Source organism: Cryptosporidium hominis, assembly GCF_000006425.1.
Source record: "Cryptosporidium hominis TU502 chromosome 6 CHRO016113, whole genome shotgun sequence".
Lineage (NCBI taxonomy): Eukaryota > Apicomplexa > Conoidasida > Eucoccidiorida > Cryptosporidiidae > Cryptosporidium > Cryptosporidium hominis.
Window position 1 is genome coordinate 1 of NW_667425.1, and position 20,351 is coordinate 20,351.

General features: G+C 34.3%; 8 protein-coding genes across 8 annotated transcripts; 5 read left to right on the forward strand and 3 right to left on the reverse strand.

The window, feature by feature from the left end:
* Positions 1-359: 359 nt before the first annotated feature.
* Positions 360-1,625, forward strand: Chro.60337 (transmembrane protein). Its single annotated transcript, XM_662743.1, has 1 exon — positions 360-1,625. The coding sequence occupies one exon, from the start codon at positions 360-362 to the stop codon at positions 1,623-1,625; it is 1,266 nt and encodes a 421-aa protein (XP_667835.1).
* Positions 1,626-1,788: 163 nt separating this feature from the next.
* On the reverse strand, positions 1,789-6,000 carry Chro.60339 (related to nuclear protein sa-1). The annotated part of the gene is made up of 1 exon (XM_662744.1): positions 1,789-6,000. The coding sequence occupies one exon, from the start codon at positions 5,998-6,000 to the stop codon at positions 1,789-1,791; it is 4,212 nt and encodes a 1,403-aa protein (XP_667836.1).
* A 234-nt stretch (positions 6,001-6,234) lies between these two features.
* Chro.60340 (hypothetical protein) lies at positions 6,235-10,638 on the forward strand. Its single annotated transcript, XM_662745.1, has 1 exon — positions 6,235-10,638. One exon carries the CDS (start codon positions 6,235-6,237, stop codon positions 10,636-10,638), a length of 4,404 nt encoding a protein of 1,467 aa, XP_667837.1.
* Positions 10,639-11,637: 999 nt separating this feature from the next.
* Positions 11,638-14,454, forward strand: Chro.60341 (aob567, aof1001, aoe110, aoe264 and aoe130 genes). Its single annotated transcript, XM_662746.1, has 1 exon — positions 11,638-14,454. The coding sequence occupies one exon, from the start codon at positions 11,638-11,640 to the stop codon at positions 14,452-14,454; it is 2,817 nt and encodes a 938-aa protein (XP_667838.1).
* Positions 14,455-14,819: 365 nt separating this feature from the next.
* Chro.60342 (bax inhibitor-1) lies at positions 14,820-15,560 on the reverse strand. Its single annotated transcript, XM_662747.1, has 1 exon — positions 14,820-15,560. One exon carries the CDS (start codon positions 15,558-15,560, stop codon positions 14,820-14,822), a length of 741 nt encoding a protein of 246 aa, XP_667839.1.
* A 657-nt stretch (positions 15,561-16,217) lies between these two features.
* Positions 16,218-17,348, reverse strand: Chro.60344 (tyrosyl-tRNA synthetase). Its single annotated transcript, XM_662748.1, has 1 exon — positions 16,218-17,348. One exon carries the CDS (start codon positions 17,346-17,348, stop codon positions 16,218-16,220), a length of 1,131 nt encoding a protein of 376 aa, XP_667840.1.
* Positions 17,349-18,030: 682 nt separating this feature from the next.
* Positions 18,031-18,918, forward strand: Chro.60345 (multi-pass transmembrane protein). Its single annotated transcript, XM_662749.1, has 1 exon — positions 18,031-18,918. One exon carries the CDS (start codon positions 18,031-18,033, stop codon positions 18,916-18,918), a length of 888 nt encoding a protein of 295 aa, XP_667841.1.
* Positions 18,919-19,567: 649 nt separating this feature from the next.
* Chro.60346 (hypothetical protein) lies at positions 19,568-20,350 on the forward strand. The annotated part of the gene is made up of 1 exon (XM_662750.1): positions 19,568-20,350. The coding sequence occupies one exon, from the start codon at positions 19,568-19,570 to the stop codon at positions 20,348-20,350; it is 783 nt and encodes a 260-aa protein (XP_667842.1).
* The last annotated feature ends 1 nt before the right edge of the window (position 20,351 follows it).

Here is a 20,351-nt window from a genome sequence, read left to right on the forward strand (position 1 = left end):
TTTGAGTACAAATTCACCCAGAAGAGAATAATTAATTCAAAAAGAACGTGAAATTATTTAAAACATCTTTTTTAATTTGTTTATTTAATTTTAATAAAAAAAAATGGAAGAAGTCAATTGAATAAGTATTTAGTACGTGTATTTTTGTTTATGTTACATGACTTGCATGTAAAATTGCATGTAAACACCGGTATATGAGTTTATTTACTAAATATTGACTAGTTATTAAGGATGATTAATTAATTCTATAATTTCTTGAATAAAACATATATATATATATATTTACATATATATATAATTTTTTTTTTTTTTGGAATAAAATTAGTTATTAGATTAGAATTGAATCTAATTATTCGAGTATGAACCTACATAATAATTTAACAAGTGGTAAAACAGTAAAGTTCCAATTACTTGCCTTTGGATTGTCAATATTAATATTCATGGGAGGAACTTTTTATATGTTAATAAATTCAAGCAGAAACCTTGAGAATGGAAAACAGGGAATTTTTCTCGAGTTAGAAGAGAAAGATATAACAAATCAAAAAAGCTTGGACGAATTAGATAAGCTAAATGACTCAATGCTCAGAATTTCACTTAAGTTGTCAGAAAGCAAAGATATGTTTGATACCATTGGTGCTTCAATTAATAAAATTGCCAAATATGTAGAAGCAAATGAAAAGAATATGACAGCAAAAGAATTTATTATTAAAGAAGAGTCAAAGAATGGCTTTGTTTTGGATTCAGTTTTGTTTCCATGTAAATATAGTTTTGATGGCCCGATATATATATTACTTACTACTACCCCAAAAAGAATTGATAACTTGGGTAAGTATTTGGACTTATTACATAAACAGACTTATGGGATTAAGGAAGTAATTTTATCCATTCCATACATTTTTGAAAGGACAGGAGAAGAGTATCCACCAATTCCGGGTTATTTGCAAGATAAAAGCAGATTTCCTTTGCTGAGAATTTTAAGGGGAAAAGACTACGGCCCAGCAACAAAATTTCTATTACCAATAGAGATTGGGAATATTCCAGAAGATTCAGGACTGGTAATATTGGATGATGATACAAGATATTCAAGACATCTAGTTTGTGATTATATTTATATACACGAAAAATTTCCAGAAGCAGCTTTGGGTAGAAGAGGACAGGCTTTTCACGATAAATGCGATCCAACATATAGAACAGATAGAACTCACAGAGTAAGTCACGATCAAAAGAGTGCAAATTTTGTTATTAGAAGCGTAGATCTTCTGAGTGGAGTTGGAACATATTTTATTCAAAAAAAGTTCATTAGTAAGGATATTTTAACTCTAAAGAATAATTGTCCTACAGAAACTATCAATCATATGTTCTTTACTGATGATATTTTGATTTCAGGTTATCTTGCATATAAGAACATTTCAAGGATTGCATTTTCAGATGAGCTTTCAATAGAAGATTTGAATAGACCATATTTGTTAGGATCTGGTCCTGGAGCTCTTTGGGATATTAATAAGGAAACCTTTCATAATGACAATAGTACAGCAGCATTTGGTTTATATTGGGGATGTAGGAACAAAGATACAATAGTAAGCAAGCACGGAGAGATACTTTGTAGGTGGAGAAACGAAGTTTGATGTATTCCAGATCAAATAAACATCAATTTAAGTCTGAAGAATTGTAATATCTTTATTTTTTTTTTTAAATAGCTTTAAGGGAATACTTTTAAATTAAAAAGTAATTTCTTGATTCATTAAAGAACTGATAATTGTGTTAATGATTGAAAAAAAAATTGGAAGGTCATTCTTGGTCATTTAAAGTCTCGATCTCAGGCTCATTCTCAGATAAGTTGGAATCTTCAACTACATCATCTTCTTCATCGAAATCAATATCATCTTCCTCGTCATCATCATCTTCCAAGTACATAACTTTTGATGTTGAAGCTCTAGAAGGCCTTTTTCTTTTTGACCTATTATTTTTGGATTTTGAAGGATCAACAATGCTATTTTCTATTGAGGTACTTATTGAATGATTTTCAGAATCTCTGGTTGACTTTTTGCTGGATATCTGATTTTTATTGGAAATTCTCTTCTCAGATCTGCCTGAAATAATATCCAAGAAATTCATTATATCATTATCAAGTAACTCCTTATTTAACATTACCGAAAGTCTACTACCACCAGAAGAGTTGTTTTCATCAATTCCACAAAGAGACTTAGCCTGTTCCAGAATCCTTTGAATCTCGGGAGCAGAAAGTGAATTAATCACGGTTTTTCCTCCTCCTGGAGCGTTTTGAGTCATGAGGAAGTCCAAAAATAATTTAATAATTCCCTTAGTTTTAATACCTTTCTCAATAAGTTCATCCCTGGAAATGATATCTCTAAATACCGGAATAGATATCTCTCCAAAGAGAGAAAATCGCAAGCATTCAAGAATTGACCTTGATAAATCTGAGATGTTAGATTTAATTATTTCTTCTACTCTTCTCCATCCAAATCTGGATGAGAATGTTGGGAGTAGTTTCTTACTAAGCCTTTGAGCTCTTGTATGATTATCTTGGATATAGGAAATAATTATACAAGTCAAGATACAAGTAAATACTCCCAAACACTCTTGGTCTTCTTTTAATAGTGCAGATTCAATAAAATTATTCGCAAAAGCAAGCTTTTCTTTGTTAGTTTCAGATCCTAAATTTGAATGAAGGCTTTCAAGATAATAATTATTAATCATAACATCTTCAATGTCTGTCAGATAATTCATAAGAATCGGAGTAAAGACCTGTAGAGTGGTTTTATACTGAGATGAAATTGATATTATTGCAAGAATACAACCAGGAGAAAATGGATGACCAAGAAAATCACTGATTTTGTTCTTATAAATTCCCAAAGTCTCAGGAGTTGTGACAAAGGCTTCATCTTTTAAATTATCCAGCGGCTCAAAGATTCTACAACTTGGATAAAGCAAATAATATGGCTTATCTTTATCAGAAAAGTTTAAAATAGCACTAAATCCTTCAATCAAAGAAGATGAAAGGCTTGAAATTTTAAAATCCTTATTCACATTTTTATCACGGTTTGTACAAGTCCAGTAAATTAATTCCTTTGTAATTAATGCCAATTCAGAATCTGAGAGAGCCCACTTTAACTCACAATCTGCATCTGGGTCTCGTAAGTTGTTTTCAATTGTTCCCTGAAGTCCCGTAATTACAAGAAAAGAACATAAAGAAAGGAGGCTAATTAAATTGAGACATTGGTTATCTGTTGATTTATGTTTGATATTATTTCTCAGAGACTCAAGCAATATGCTGCTCAACTTATGTCTAACTGCCTTATATATTTCAATTGTGGATTCTTTAAGATTACTTAAAGTAAGGTAATTATTTTCACTTACTTGGTCATCCTCATTGTCTATTTCGTTATTTTCAATAGAGTCAACATCTACTCCTTGCAAAAGATCTTGAACAAGGTGGGCATAACCTGTAGTAAGCATATCGAGAGTAAGACTATAAAGTTGAGTACATTGGTGTGAGAGAATTTGGTCAAGATTCAGTTGAATAATTCTTTCAGTTCTTTCTAGAACCTCAAAAAGAATTTCAAAGGTTTTTGGAACACCTGATCCCTGTTCTGGGGACATTTCCGAAGATTTCAATGTTGATAAACTATCTCTATATTGGCTTGACAAATATATATTACTGGTAGTAAGGTATTTCACAACTCCAAAAGCTTTTCTAAAGTTACACATCGTATTTAATGCAGAATTTTGTGCATTTTCACTCTTTTTTGAAGATTTCTTCGATTTCTTTGAATTGGACGTGTTTTCTGCTACATTCGAGTACAAAAGCCCATCAGTATTTGCCAGGAACTCTCTTCCAGACGCAAAGAAAGTGTCCAAGAGCTTTTTATTAAGAGATTCAACATCCGATTGAATATCTATTAAAGAATTTTCATTAAATTGAAGATTTTTACAATCTAAGCTGGCAATTGGAGAAAAAGTCATACAAATTCCATCAATTACTCTTGAGTCGCTATGGCTTTGAATAAGAGCAATGAGCTTTTTAATAGGGAAATGTCTCATTCCAGATGGGATAAAATTTAAATTTTCCTTATCTTGTATTATTTTGCAATACAAACTTATACATGTTGAGAATGTTGAAAGTAATATTGTAAGATAATCAGTATTCTGTTCATGAAGAAGAATAAGAGGTTCCATATATTCAAGAATCACAGAAATTGCTACAAACGCTCTGAATCTAGTTAATATAGATTCAGCCTTTGAATATAATAAGCTTGAAGTACCTTCAGGTTCTATGAATAATAAATCTTCAATTCGAGAAACATTTGCATGTAAAACTAATAACAAAACTTTCCTCATTTCCTCACCTAAAGGCTCAAGTTGCGAGCTTGACGAGCATTCTGTTGCTAGAAGCATTTCCACAAGGAATTTTGAATCTCTAACACAAGGAGCTTTGGACCAAAAAGCATTAACACATCTATGAGTAAGGACTACCAAATCTCTTCCAAATTCGTGAATAAACTCCAGGAAAGTTTGAAGATCTGATCTGATTCTGCCTGGTTCAAGAGTTTTAAGTTCTTCCAAGTTTATCAAACTTTTAACCTTTTTATTTTCAATTTGGTGACATGCAAGCTCAATGAGTTCTCGTGCCTCAATATTTTCATGGGAAATCCCACCTTCAAAAAGAGCAGAGTCTACAAACTCAGCAAGAAGGGAACTAATCACCGGTGATGATGGTCCGAGCCAAAGTAAATCCACAATCTCATCAACAAACTCCTCTTGAAGAAGTTCGTTTTTAAGAAGACCTATTAAAACTCGAATTGCCAGTTCTCCACATGATAATACTTCAGGATCCGAAGGAAGCTTTGAGGCAAGTGCTACCAAATTTCTGAGACTTCTTAGAAAAGGACTATCTGTCAAAATTACGCTACATTTATTAAGAATGTCCTTAGTCTCAATGCAAATCAAAATTGAACGGAGAATTTGGATACGATTTGAATTCAGTTCTTCTGGAAGGAGACTAATAAGCATTGAAGGAATTTCAGCTTCACAAACTATACTGGCCATATGGGGCTGTAGAATGCTTTCAGAAAGAGTACAAAGACAGTTATTGCGTATTTCTGGACTCACATCTTGTACTCTTGAGCTCCAAGAATCAAAGACAACATCTTTAATAATAGAATCAAGCCTTTCACATAATTTGCTAGTTTTGGAAAGCTCTTCTTCCAGACTTTCCTTAGCTCCAGTACCTGGTGACTCATTTTCAAACTGGATCTTAAATCTAGAAAGCTTCTCTAACAGTTCAAACTTTGTTAATATTAGGCTTCTTAAGATTCCATTCAGAGCAACACATCCTGAATGTCTTAGAGGTCTGATTGATGCATTCGCTGTGGATTTAATCCATCTACATGTAATTGCAATTGATTCAAGATTTATATCTTTCACTATACTTTTGCATAATACATCACCAATTCCAAGAAAGAAATCAGTAAATATTTCACAAAAGTAAAGATCAGAAGGTTTCTTGGGCTTAATTGGGTAATATTGGAGTATTGAAGTATTATTATCTTGAAGATCAATAATTAAGTTTTCAAGGCATTTCTCAGAAGAATCTGATCCTGTCCAATCTGAAATTGATTGCAAAAACACGCTTGGGATTCCACCGCCTTCAAGAATCAGTCTTATAATTTCCTTAAGACTTGAGATGAATGATGAGTGATTTGGACGTTCTAATAGTCCTTTTCTTATTTGGTTGAATACTGAATTGGTGATTGTTTTTGACTGTTTTGGATTTTCAACAGCAGATCTTATTGTTTTGAAAAGTCTACATCTGGTTTGAAGTTGTGTCTTTGAGAAGTTCCGTTTTGATAACTGGTAATTTGAAGTTGTCCAGTTTTCTTTGTGATTTGGATCTGCATCTGGGCTGGGAGTATTACGTAGCTTCTCCGGGATTTCAAACCCCTCAGGGTCTCTATTTAAAGCCTTAGTTCTCTTTGGCATCCCTGATATATGAGGAGGAGCTTCTTATTATTTGAATTTCCAAGGCTTTTTTTTGAGATTTTATATTTTCCTATCTAAAAAAGAAAAAAAGCCGGGCTCGTAAGTTGCAAGGGGGGCTCTACCTCACCAAGTATGCGTGGGGGGTTTGGAGGCATGTAAGTAAATCAACTTGGGATGACCAAAGTCCAGAGGCCTTGAAGAAATTAAAAAAGGTGTTTAATAATTCAATCAGTCATGATAATAGAGAACTTGCTTGCTGATGGCCTTTGTGAGTCTACTACACCAGATAATCTTTCTGAACTCTCTGAGCAGGTTTTGGAGGCATGGGTTATGGTTAGTATTTCAGCCAAAAACTTTGTAAGTGACATTAATAAAGTATTAGATGGATATTTGTATAATTCGAAGATTTATGAAAAAGTTGAGACTTATCGGGATAATATTTTTAATGGATTCCAATCAATTCCAAAATCTCCAGAAAGCAAATTACAGCTTGAAAGATTGGTTTCAACGCTGGAAACCCCGGAAATAACTGAGGCTTTAGAATGTATATATAGAAATGGTCTTTCAATACAAATCTTAGAAAGCTTTTTAGGTTATTCTCTGGATTACATAATCTCAAAAGAGATCACATTTTTTTGGACTACTTTGCTTTTACTTGGTGAAACAGATACAAGAGACTCAAGAATGACAAGTAATGATACAAATTCTGTAGATGGGAGTTTTGTTGAAAATAAAGATTATTCTAAGGATGGTAAGACTCTTATTCCAATGGATAGAGATATTTTATCTTTTCATAGTTGTTTGATTTTTGGATTGGTAAGATTACTTTGGAATATTGTTTTCATTCTATATGGAGCAACTTCTTTGGTTAATATTCCAAATATGGAGAGGAGTAGCTTTATATATGATTGCCTTTCGCAAAAAGATCAAGTATTTCCTAATAATCTTGGTGAATGCCCACTTCGTAGAGTGATTTATGGTTTTATGACAAAGATTCGTTTATTATTGATAGAAAGTATTCCTTCAGACTTTGACTTAGTATTGGAGAAATATATATTTGGAATAATCACTTTTCTTTCTGAGAAGATACTTAATAGTGATGAATTTTCGATCAAAAATGATATAAATCCTATAATAATGAGAGAATATTTGTTAAAAGTTTTAATTAATGATTCTTGTGGGAATACAAAAAAAAGAATGGAGATTTGTAAGTCAAGATTAGAGAATCTTCAGCATATATATGAACACAAAGCATCCAGAGTATTGAGTTTGAATGGTTCATTTCCATCGAATTTGGATTTTGAGACTTTAGAGGTATTATTAAGTTTGATTGGTTGCTCAAATTCTAATGAGAAATGCATAGATCAGTTGAATTCAAGTTTTAGTGATAATAGATATATTGGAGAGGAAAGTGTAAGACATAGAAATATTGAAGATCAAGATAATTGGGATAACAAGAGGATTCAGGAAATTCTTAGAGTAATTTCTCAAGGCCCAATTATGGAGGATTTATATAAAAATAATGGAGAGAATTCACTTGAAGAACTTTCAAGAATTCATACAACACTATTGGACGAGCTGATTTGGTTAGTTTTTTGCTCTATAGAGCAAGAGAAAGAATATGTGCGTAATAAGAGTAGTCAAATAACTTTGATGACTAGAATTGGAGATCTTCCAGTTTTAATGAAATTGGTGGGATTTGAACATTTGTGGAAAAAAAGAGTGGTTTACTTGTTAAAAATACAATCAGTAAATGCTGTGTTATTTTTAGAAGGAAGAAAGACAGAGGAAAGTAATTTGAGAATATACTCGAAATATGTTCATGAATTTATGGGACCAATATTAATGGGTCTATTAGATGGAGGGTTTGGATATATTAAATCTCAGGATTTTGAACTTGTAGATCAAGAGAATGACAAGAGTGAAAGTTCTGGAATGGCTAATTTTCAAGAAAATAATAATATTTATATGATTGGGAAAGAATGTGAGCCAATGAATAGTGATTTGGGATTTCAGATGATATTTGAGGAGTTTTACATGGAATACAATTGGAGTCTTAAAAGAAGAGTTATAGACCTAATTATGGAATTTCCAAGGAGTAAAAGTTCAATTCTAGACCTTTATATTACAATGAATTACTTTCCAAGCAGCAATATATTAAGAGATGTTTGGTTTTCGGAGATTTCAAGAGAGATGTTAAATTACGTGAATGGGAAATTACTTCATTTACATGTTGATACCTCTATAATTGTAGGATTTTATGTCAAATCGATAATATTTCTGCTAATGTTAGATTTCCCAAATAACCGGATGGATAAAACTTTGATCAGTTTTGGTGATGCTTTGAGGCAGAGAGGAGATACAACACTTTGTATAGTTAGTTGGATGCCATTAATGCTTGAGAATTGTTCTCCAGCATTGAGTGATTCTGAGATTATAATGCCAATAAGTTGTTCAGATGAGGGCGTATATCCTCAGTTTTCAATTTCCAATCCAAACTATAGAAATGAGTGTAGAGGTTTGTTTGAAAAGTCGTTTGATCAGATTCAAGAATACTCTCATTGTTTTCATATTCCCCAGATCAAGTTAGTTTTGAGTTGGATTTCTCGTATTTATGGAAGTAACTTAACTCTTCTATATGATTATATCTATAATTTGGCTTCAAGAGTGATAGGAAGTGGACAAGAATTGGGTTTTGAATCAAATTCTGTGGATGGTACAGAAAAATGTAGTCTGATTGATGAAAATACTTGGGAAATTGATGAGAGACGCTTCCAGAAGGATGAATCAGTTTATGAAATGATAAAGCTGACAATTGGTGGAAGGAGTGGTGAAAATTTGCTAAAAGGAGGTTCAGGAAGCTCGAAATTTGGGAGTAAAGATGAGCAACAATTATTGACCAACTGTAGTATAATTCTACAGGATATAAACAGCTCAATATTAGATAATAAGGAATATAGTAAATTTAGAGAAAGATCTTTGCTTAATGCGGAATCCAAGCCAACTGTGACAGGATTTACAATTTCAAGAAATTACTGGTCAGAAGGCGTAATTAATATGGAGATAAGAGATGACACCTTTCCTTTAGCTCCAGTATTGGAAGATGAGATTAAAGAGTACAGGCAATTCTTTGAAAGAGAACATCCAGGAAGAACTTTCAATTGTTTTTGTGGATATGGAATTGGTTTAGTTGACTTAACTGCAATTGATGGGACAGTGAAAAGCAACATAGCTTTGAATTTCCTTCAAATAAGTATTTACGACTATATATCAAGCAAACATCCAGAAGATGATTTGGATTATCCAGAAGGTGAATCATCAAAAGACGGATTCCTGGATTCTGATAAACTTTTAAGTTCAAATTCTATTTTGAATTGGTTTACAATCAGCCCTAAGGCTACAGATAGATCTTCTGATCGTATTAGCAAAGCATTAACAGACAAGGAGGAAGTTAAGGTCACATTTATGGATATTTTGAATCATTTTAGGTTGGATGAACAGACTATTCGTTGGAGTATTGAAAATATGTTATCAAGGGGGATTATTCAAATAGTTACTAAAGAGGAAGGACTTGAGTGCTTTGATATTCCACAAACCTTTAGCAACATAAAGCTTACAAGAGAGGCAGGCGGAGAAGATGAAAAAGAGCAAGGACGAGAAATGTCTGTAGCTCGGACAGATGAAAGTTTTAGCTTAATAAAGACAACAGAAGAAGGTTATGGTTCTAATATTAATGATATGACGGTTATGTTGGACTTTAATAATATGCTTAATAATAGGAACAGTAATGCCTCATTGACTGGACTAAATCGTCAAAGTAGTTCTCTTAAAAAAAACTTCACTATTTCAAGCTTAATGGAGACTCCAAAGAGGACTTCTCATGAAAATCTAGGAGAAGCATCCAGTGAGAGAGAAAGTAGGAGGGGAGAAGAGGGAACGGCCCTCGATGGTCGATATTTGTCAACTAGACGTAGTGAAATTGAGAATCAGGATGATATGCAAGAGGGTGAATATGACGAGGGTGAAGAAGAGGACGAGGATTTGAATTTGAACTTCCCAACAGGAATAATCACTACAACCATTTCCTTCAAACCTAAAGATTTAGCGCAGGATACCAGGAACCAAGGTCCAACTGCAAGCCGCGATGGAACTTCCTACTCAAAAAAAGGAGAAAACAATCCTGGGAGTTCTGCTGGCGGAGGAAGTCTTCCTCCAATGATTGCTTTTTCGGAGACATATTTGGAGAAGTACTGTTACTTTACAACGCCTTCTGTACTAGACCAGCAAGATAATGGATTAGACTCCTCTTCACCTAGCAATTCCAAATCTAACAAAGACAGAGAAAACGCTAACTATGATATTATTAAAGAATGCGAGCTGCTCATTAGAGCTACACTCCAATTAAACGGTGCAATGGCCCCAGCTATGCTATTTGCAAGAGTTAGAGCAGCAATTGCAAGTCAAGGTGAGGACAAGTTCTCCCAAAAAGACTCTGACGATCATCAGGGCTCTAAAATATCTACAAATACTGACACACAATATACTTTGACATGGCCACAGCATGTACAAGCTATAAACAACATGGTTGACCGAGGAGAAGTATACAACAAAGGTGGAAGATTGTTCTTAGAAAAGTAATTTTACCACACAAAAAATCCTTCATCCAATAAAAACCATTTGCTCCGAACCCGCCAAAATTTCAGGCGGGCGAGTGTGAGGGGAATGGCGCGCATGCGGTATGGGGTATAAGTAATGTGGGGGTAACTGATAATTAATATATATATATATATAGAAATGAATAGATTGAAATTGATACAAAAAATAAGAGTGAGCTTGAGGCGCGGGACTCGGAGGATATAAAGAATTTATGCGAGTAGAGCAGTGAATTGGGGAACCAAGACAAGTATGTATATTTACAGTATATATATATATATATATATAAGTAGATATAAGTGCGAGATAATTAGCGGAAAGTAATTAATAGGCGTTCAGAATTTACGCGTGAAATTTAGCTTGAGATTTTGAGGTGAGGTACATTGAAAACAAGAGTGGTGTGAGAAGTGTGGAGCTTGAGATTTATACGTAAGGGTCAATAAGTGGGAATAAGTTAAATAATACAGGTATCAGTAAAGTATTATAATCTAAAGCATTAAATAAGTGTGTCAAAATAAAAATGATTATATAGAGGTAACTGGACTCCTCACAAAATTACATATAAATTTTTTGTAATTTTTCAGTATCGAAAGAATACAATTCGTTTATATATGTATATTACGAATAAAAATAAATGAACAATCAATAAACAAAAGATCAAACAATAGGAGTATTAGAGACTCAAGAATTGGACATACAACTAGTTTACTCTGAAGGATCAATGTAATTTTAGAGTGATTAGAGGAATTTGGAATATTCAGAGAACATTTTGAAATACGAAGAGTCGTGTGGTAAATAGAAGATTGTTCAGAAAGGTAATAAAATCTAGCAAGTCAAGAAGGTCTTCGTCACTGCTGAACAGTCACTGGGGATTTTGCCCTGGAGCTGTTTCTCACAGTGAACGTTTCTGGACCTATAGAGTAAATACATATAGGAAAGAAGAACATTTTTGTGTGAAATGATCATTAGGATATTCGAATACCAATGAGTTTCGAAGAAAGAATTTCAAGTGAAAATGGAGGAATCGAGATTTTGGGAGGTGCAAATCTTGTATGTGGGGTAACAGATTCTAGCCGTGGCTTAGTTTCTGTCTCAGACTTGAGTCCAAATCTCTCTGGAATAAAAGTTCAGTTTGGAGATCCCTCCCCTATTTGTGGAATTACGGGGCAGGATGCTTTGGGTGGCTTCCAATCTATCAACCAAAAGACCAAAAGCTCTGAGATAGGAACAACTTTAAATGAATCTTTTCTAGTTTCAATTTCGGAGCTCAGATACATTGTTTTGATATGTATCCGATGGAGACTTCAAAATAGCTCTGAGCTGTCTTCAAATGTAAGTACAATCTTGGGAATCGGAACTGAAAGTTCAATAGTTCCAGTAGACTCCCCTTCAACATGTGGTGAGGAGTCTATAACTCCTTCCAAGGAGTACCTAGTATCTAATATCTTTCTCTACAGATCCTGTATTAGCGATTCCCATAGAGTGGAGCTAGAATTTCAGGTTGTTAGAGATATCTTGAGGCTTATAGATCCAACAGTCGAGTCTGGAGGCCGCAATTTCTCTGGAAGGCTTGTCAATAGTGCCAACAGAAACATTATCAAGGAACTTGCTGGAGGGTTGGATTCCCAGGAGGCTAATGAAATGAGAAATGCTGAGAGTGTCTTGAGTTCTCAATTCCTTCTGAGCAAGCTTCCATTTCCCAATTATGGGACTTTTCTTGGTAAGGAGACTGCTGAGTACACAATAGGTGATATAATCAACACTACGGAACATCCAACTGGACTTAATCTGGCCAATGTTGCCAGTACTCCCTCTATATTGGGAGTTCTTCTCAAGTACTTTGATGTTTCCTGGCCGAGTCATATATTTGAAAGTCTTCTTAAGAGTGATGTGGTTGGAGGCGGATTTCAACAAGAAGACAATATTAGTTCAACTGTCAAGGATTCTGGAGACGTTTCTCTTTCCTTGGGGTCTTTTACGCACGTTTTAGGCTTATGTAAGCCTTGTGTTTTTGTCAATAAGACCAATAAGAAGTGTAGAAACGGTGTGCATTGTTGTTTCTGCCATTTTCAGCATAAAGAGAGGAAGAGAGGCAAGAGGTATAAGTCTTCTGCTAACTGCTCCTCGACATCTAATTCCTGTAATAATTCTGGGGCTGGAACAGGAGTATGTTTGACTTCCTCTTCAGGGCATCCGAGCCATTCCGGAGCAAACAATTCTGGAGGTATTGCAAATAATTTTGAAGAACTTGGAGGAGGTATTGGGAATACCTCAGGATTTGGAGTCGCATCAAATGGGGCCGGTATACTAAATGTTGAGGGCTTCTCCAAACAGGATATATCAGCTTTAGCTGAAGATTGTCTGTGTGTTTCCTCAATATCTCCAGCATCTATAAGAGGGCCCCACAACATGTTTGGATCTAATCGCTCTGAACTGTCTCAAGGAGCAGTGGGGCTTAGTTCTATTCAGCCTACAGGTATGACGGCGCCTTCAGGATCACAATGTCTACCAGATGTACTCTTCTCTCACTATGGATCCCAACAGCTCCAGAGGTACCCTTTGAAAGCTAATCAGGGCGCTAACAACCCTCTAACATCTTTCCAAACATCGGCTAGGAGCAATTCTGTCTTTGGAAAATCGTCTTGCCCTACGGGAAGTGAACAGCAACAGCAAATACCAGTTAGATATCTTGTACCTCCTCCACCTCCACCTCCTTCCAAGACATCAGGCCCTCTTCAAATATTTCAGAATGAAAAGAATATCAATTTCCGAGATAACTCAAACCCTGTTGCAACATCGACTTCGGCAGGGTTTAACCAACTCGGGACGAATTATCAGAAGGGTAGCTCTGACAAGCATTCAATGAGGATTCCTGGATTAGTATTGGATTCATGCCCATTCCAAAGCTCCCAAGGAGCTTCTCAGTCCTTTAATGACTCACTTTTTGGAGATTTTACTGGTTATAATAAGTTGATCAATGAGGCTTCGGAGATGAATAACTGGATATCAGCTAATAACCCGGAGAACTCGTCTAATGCTATAAATCAAAACTCAAAGGTATATGGCTGCTTTCAGTGGCTCGATCAGCCAGAAATTGGTGAATCCATAGTCGATGCCTGGGGAGTAGGAAATACCTTTGAGTCATTTATAAAGGGGAATGGTGCCAATACCAGCCCTCAAAACTTGAATCAATGTCTTTATGATTCTCATTCATTTTCTAAAGCTGCTCAAGATTGGACCTTTGCATCATCTATCATCAAGAATTCTTCAATAAACGCTTCCAATAGTGCTTCAGAGTCATCTTTTACTGTTAATAATCATAACAACCTAGTAAATCCAAATTCTGCGTCTTCTCTACAGATCTCCACCAGCCAGCCCTCTTCCCAGAAGCTAAGAGAGTCTATTATCGGTTCCCCATTACACCTGGAGGCTAGCAGCATTAATTTCCATGACCAGGCTCAAACTCAATCTCAAGCCCAGGTTCAGAGTAGTCAGGCTTTACCTGAACTTGCTGAGGGAGTCCCAAATAGTCATAATGACTACTTTTTGAGCTCGCCTAGTTTATTTAATTCTAATGCTACAACCTCTTCACTCCCATCATCTCTTTCAGATAACAATAATATCAACAACGGCTCTTTCATTATGCCGAGTGGAAGTGTCATTCCTCCATTTTTAAGAGGTAGCCAGGGAGCTGGAGTTTCTTCCGAATACTCTGACTGTTCTCCTTTATCCTTTTTAACAGGAGGAGGAGGAGCAACTAACTTTGGGATGGATTTCTGTTTCCTTAATTCATGGAAGTAGGAGGGGGGTGCACCGATAATGCGACTAAGGGTTTGACACAAATATGTCGTGGATACCTAACTCCAGAATGTGCATCTTATCTGCCTAGTTCTTTAAAATAAGATGATGGGATTTCTAAAAGAGAGATAATAAAAGATCAAAGATGTAATGTTATCAGAAAAATGGAAAAGGAGAGACTCCATGAAAGAAACAGCGAAGTAGAGTAAGACATGCCAGAGAAGTTGTAGGTAACGTAAATAGTGTTTTGTCTGAAATTTCGGTTAGAATATTGACTAATGAGACAAATTATTTTCTCTGCATAGATTAATGTTTATCAATATAACGATATTCTAGTCATGAAATAATAATTGTTAATAATCCGAGTTCTATTCTCTCTTTCTACGTTTTTCCTCCTCTTCTTGTTGTTTTCTGATTAGAATGACTACAATCTTAGTAAAGAGGTTGACAGCATCGAGGTAAAGCTGAATGGAGTGAAGAAGGAAATCTCTCTCACCATATGCAATAGCTTCAAGAGTCTTTTGGGTATCGTAGTAAATATAAAATGAGTAAACCATAACAAAAGCATAGGATAAAAGTGAATCAACAAATTTGGATCTTGTGAAGATATTAAAGAATGATACAAGTCCAAGATATGCAATAGTTGTGAAAATAAAAGAAGTAGTATATAGAGAAAGTCTTTTCTTAGTGAATAAAACTCCAAAAGATAGCGAAATAAAGATAATACATGTGGTTGCAAGAGCTGTGGGAATGATAACAGGATTAACAAAGTTACTAAATAGGATCAAAGGTCCAAGTCCATTACCAATTACAAAGCATAGTAACAAATAGGCTGCTAAACGTTTAATGGAAATAGAGCTCTTATTAGATGATGATGCTGTCAAATAGAATGTGACACCAATTCCAACCAAAAGACCAACAAATGAGTTGATTCTTAACATTCCATTAATAAATGCAGTCACCCCAAATACTGTCATAAATGAACCAGCAATAATAGAGGAATACATTTTTAACAAGTGGGTTTGCTGAATTGAAGTCAAATCTGATGAATTAAAAAAGTTTCCACTGAACTGGGACTTTCTTGAATTAGTTGCAAAAAATGATTCCATTTTTTTTTTTTATTCTAATTGAATTTTAGTCAATTCGAGTTGTGTGTTTAAATTTACAAAATCTGATAAAGGTTGTTCGCTCTAATAAGGAAACACGACTGTATGCCTTTGTTCCTTTGCAAATTTTCTTTCTGTTTACAATTTAAAGACAATAATTAAATAAAAATCCAACTTTCTTTGTCAGATCTTTTTCTTTTTGTTTTACCCTGAATCCTGGCATTTCTTAATTTTGTTTAATACCGGTATGTGAGCGTCTTGTCTACTGACTTTTAAAAATATTTAATGGCAGGAAAGAAATGGAATTTTGTTATTGGGCGGGAATTGTTGGAGGCGGTGGGAAAATTGATGTGTGTTAGGTATGAGTTACGTGTTTGAGCGGCAATTTCATGCAAGTTAGGGTTGGCTGGGGGGACTAGAGGGAAGGGGGCGCAAATATGCAGTAGTTGTAGCAATACAATGCATGCATGTATTTACAATGAGCATGTAGGGAAGAAGTGAAAAAAGAGGAGAGAAAAGAAAAGGAAAATGAGAGTAGAGAGATGAGGGGAATGAAAGAGAGAGAGAGAGAGAGAGAGAGAGAGAGAAAAGAAAAATCGTTATTAAGGATAAAAAGCTAATATAGCAGTTATTTTCAAGAGTTCAAGTATTGATGAACAATTACTTGGTGACTTTGAATGACTGAACAAGCTGTAAAAGCTCTTTGGCCCTAGGGTCAGTATTAAAATGGTCACGAATTGGTTGTAACATAAGGTTCAAAGCGTCAGAAAGACCTTTTTTCAAATCACCAGGGTGAAGATCGCCACTAAGATAAGCCTTATGGAAATCTTCTTTATTGGTAAAGGTGATGTCACCACCATACTCTTCTTTTCTAGAAACATGGAAATGACCGAATTTGGGGAATACTAGAGTATTAATATATTCAATGCATGGATTTCCTTCAATAATGCCTGGAGGACAGAAAGCCTTTTTAATTTTTTTAACAATAGCTTCAGGAGTATCTTCAACAAATATTGCAGAAGAAGTGTCAGACTTTGACATTTTTTCTTGTCCTTCAAGCAACCCAGGAAGCATCTTATGGGAAAGGATTACAGGTTTTTGTTTGATTCCAGCTACGTCACAGTATTCTCTAGCAAGCATGTTAACTTTTCTTTGATCCATACCTAACTGGCAAATATCTGCCTTGAGTTGGAATATATCAGCGCATTGCATGCATGGATAAAATACTGAAGCACATGGTTGTTCATCATTTTCTTGTCTTCCCATAATTTGGCAACATCTTTTAATTCTAGTAATGTTAAACTTTCTAGAAATATCAAAAACTCTTAACCAATACTCATTAGAATCTTCCCCATTAATAAAATCAGATGCCCAAACAAATCTTACATTTGTCATATCCATTCCTGCAGCCTTCCATATGTGAACGAAATATTCACCAACAATCTTGATTTTTTCAAGATCACCGCCCATCTTATTATTGAGTAGAGCAAACCAATCTGCTACGTAGAATACAAAAACGCATCCACATTCAGTTAACTTATTTACATTAATAGTCTTTAATATACATTGAGCAATATGCATTCTTCCTGAAGGTTCAAATCCATCATAACAAATTGGATGTTCTTTTCTCTTTAATAATTCCAACAATTCTGCTTCTTGAATACATTCTTCAGCAACTGATAAACATAATTTGTGTCTTTCCTCTAAAGTTAACTTTGATCTTTTCAATGGTTCTTCACTTCCTTTCAAAATGTATTTGGGGATAGTTTCAGTACAACTATTAGATGACATATTTCCAACAAGTTCTTTATGAGAAGTTTATTTTTTTCTTTTTCCTTGAAGAATCTTTCTCCCTTTAAACCTCTTTTTCAGTCCTAAATGATCTTTTCCAGTCTAAACTATTTAAAAGAACTTTGCGCGCCAAAGACACACTAATTATTTGCCCTATAATAACTTGAGTCATGAATTCAGAACTTCTAGAATTGCTTTTTTTGGCGTATTTCCCTCTTTAAGTCGTTCAAAGTGTGATTTAGTACACTCTGAAGCTACGAGTAGTGTTTATAGGGAGGAAAAAGAAGGAAAAATGGTAAAATTTGTTAGCATGTAATATTTAAATTCTAAATGTTAAAGATATAACCGAAGTAACTAGAGTTTAAAGATAGAAACAAATAAATAATTTCAAATTTAGATAACTATTTAGATCGCAAGATACGAATTATGAATATTTATTTTAAAAAAAGAAAATAAAGTTAAAAAGAAAAGCACTAATTTCCTACTGCGTATTTTCATTCATTTTTACATTATTATATACCAGCATGAGACGAAATGAGCGGGAAAATCTCCGGGCCATAAAATACTAAGATAAATTGAAGAAAGAATCAATTTGAAGGAGGAAGAAGGAAGGGCAAATCTTCTCAATGAATTAGTTCAAGTATAATGGAAATAGTATTAAATCACATAATACATACAGACAATGCAAAAGTCATTGTCTATACATAAGCATAAGATGGTGCTAAAGTTATTATTAATATCACTTTTGGGATTATTAAATATTATTGTGTGGGCCAATGGAGAAGAACGAGAACCATTTTGTTTGGAGATTTACGACAATAAAAATGATGAAAGGCATCTTCCATACTATTTCTTGAACGAGTTCCCAATCTGTAAAGAGCATGAAAGACGAACTTGCTGTAAAAAAAGTCATTCTGAAGCAATTTCAAGACTTTTTTCAACATTAGTAGCAAGATCATCCCTTTCTACCAGATGTTCAAACTTTTACCAAAAGTCTTTATGTTCATACTGTGATGCAGATATAGGTGTTGGAAAAAAAGTTATACAGAAATCCCCAATCCTTTGTCAATCTTACTGTAACCTATGGTATGATGCTTGCTACGAAGATTACTTTGATAATATACAAAACTCCTATATACGAAATATTGAAGATATATCTTTTATTCGATTAAATCTTATTCCATGTACGGATTCATCAGCTATTTGTTCTCCTTTACATGCAATTACATTAGACCCTACAGAGTTTTGTTCCTTAAATGGGTTCTCCACTCATCAAGATTTTCATTCGTCATCAGGGCCTGTAAGTCTCACTGAGTACAATACAGAATGTTTTAATGGTATTCCGGCAGCTTCGGTTCTTAAACCTGGAATTAGACAAAAGACCCAAAGTTACAAATATAAAAGATCGCAGTATAGTAAAAAGTCAAAGGCTAAAAACAAATTTTATCAAATTATTCAGGATCATATTAACGTTTTCTTGGAAAACATTAAGGTTCCTTTACCCGTTATTGTCTTTATTTCTATCATTTCGATTTGGATTATTAACCAAGTCATAAACTTTTTTATTTAGCTTTATACTTAGGCCCGTATACATTTAGAAAATTCCCATTATATATCTTTATTTATCTAATTTTTCTCATTTATTTGTTTCTTGACTTCTATAGGTTTACTTTGAATAATTCAATCCTCTGATGAATTTCTACGCCACGCAATTCGGCGGTAAAAACATGCACGCATGCACTTGCAAATTTTGCAAATGGTAATATTTTCTATGAATACAAATGACACAAATAGAAAAATGAGTAACCTGTTGAGATATATTTAAATTAAAATATTTGAGGCTAAGAATACAGTTTTTATTTGGGAATTTAATATTTTGAGTAGTAGTTTACTAAATGTTTTATGTTGGTTTTCATATTCCTAAAGCGGTAATTTTATAATTTCCAGTGAGAATGCTCAGAAATGGATGTTGTGGTATGTGGGGAGGGGATGACGAAAAGCTTAAGGAAATATATGCAAAAGACAATACATATATTTTGAAAAAAAATAATTATAATTGAATGTAAAGGTGTCAATATAATAACATGTAACGGTAAATTATTGCCGTTTTTAAGCAAACAAACTTCTCTATTTTCAATACCTAAATTTAAACCATAAATTCATGTAATTATTGGGATTGCCTATGATAAAAACGTTAATCACTATAAAACATAACAAGGATGAAAGATATTAAAAAAGTCGCTGAAACCATTAAATTATTGGTTGCATATAGGGAAAAAAGTGTGAGAATATTTGGGGATGGACTTGACTTAAGAGCTCCAATTCAGCCATTATTTCCAACCAAAGCTGAGAACATTTCTGGAACAGAGAATTCTATATCCAGATCAAGCTTAGAATCAAAGACCATTACAACTGATGCTGCTGATTTGTTGAATGAGCTTGCAGCAATGCACTACGAATGGGCATTGGATAACTATGCAAAGGTAAGAACTAGAGACCATCAAGAACAACAGAAAAAATGCTCAGCTATCCAAAAGGAGGAAATAGCAGCTCCGAGCCCATATTTGAGCTACTTATCTAGCCAATACGATGGAATTGACAGTCCAATCGTGGGTGAGATACTTGAAAATAAGCATGGATATATTGTAATGGAATGTATTCTACTACTACTTAACCAAAACAATTCTATTGAGTATGGTACAGAGCATTTTAAAAAGTATGCAAGTTTAATGCTTCTTTTAAGTGATATACTTAGATGCATGAAGAGACAAAAATCTTTGCATTGCGATACAATGGACTTCCATGTACTAGTGGATATTTTATTCAGGGAAATGGTTATCATGAGAGACTCTGGTTTTGCACTATTCGAGTACGTTTCATGCCTAAATATAGTTATCAAATGTATTGCTTCAACAAAGGAAAAGTATAGATGGGGTGAGGCTACTTCCCTTCTTTCAGTTACAGAATCTCTTATTGAAGGGTTTGGGGTTTCATCTCAATGAG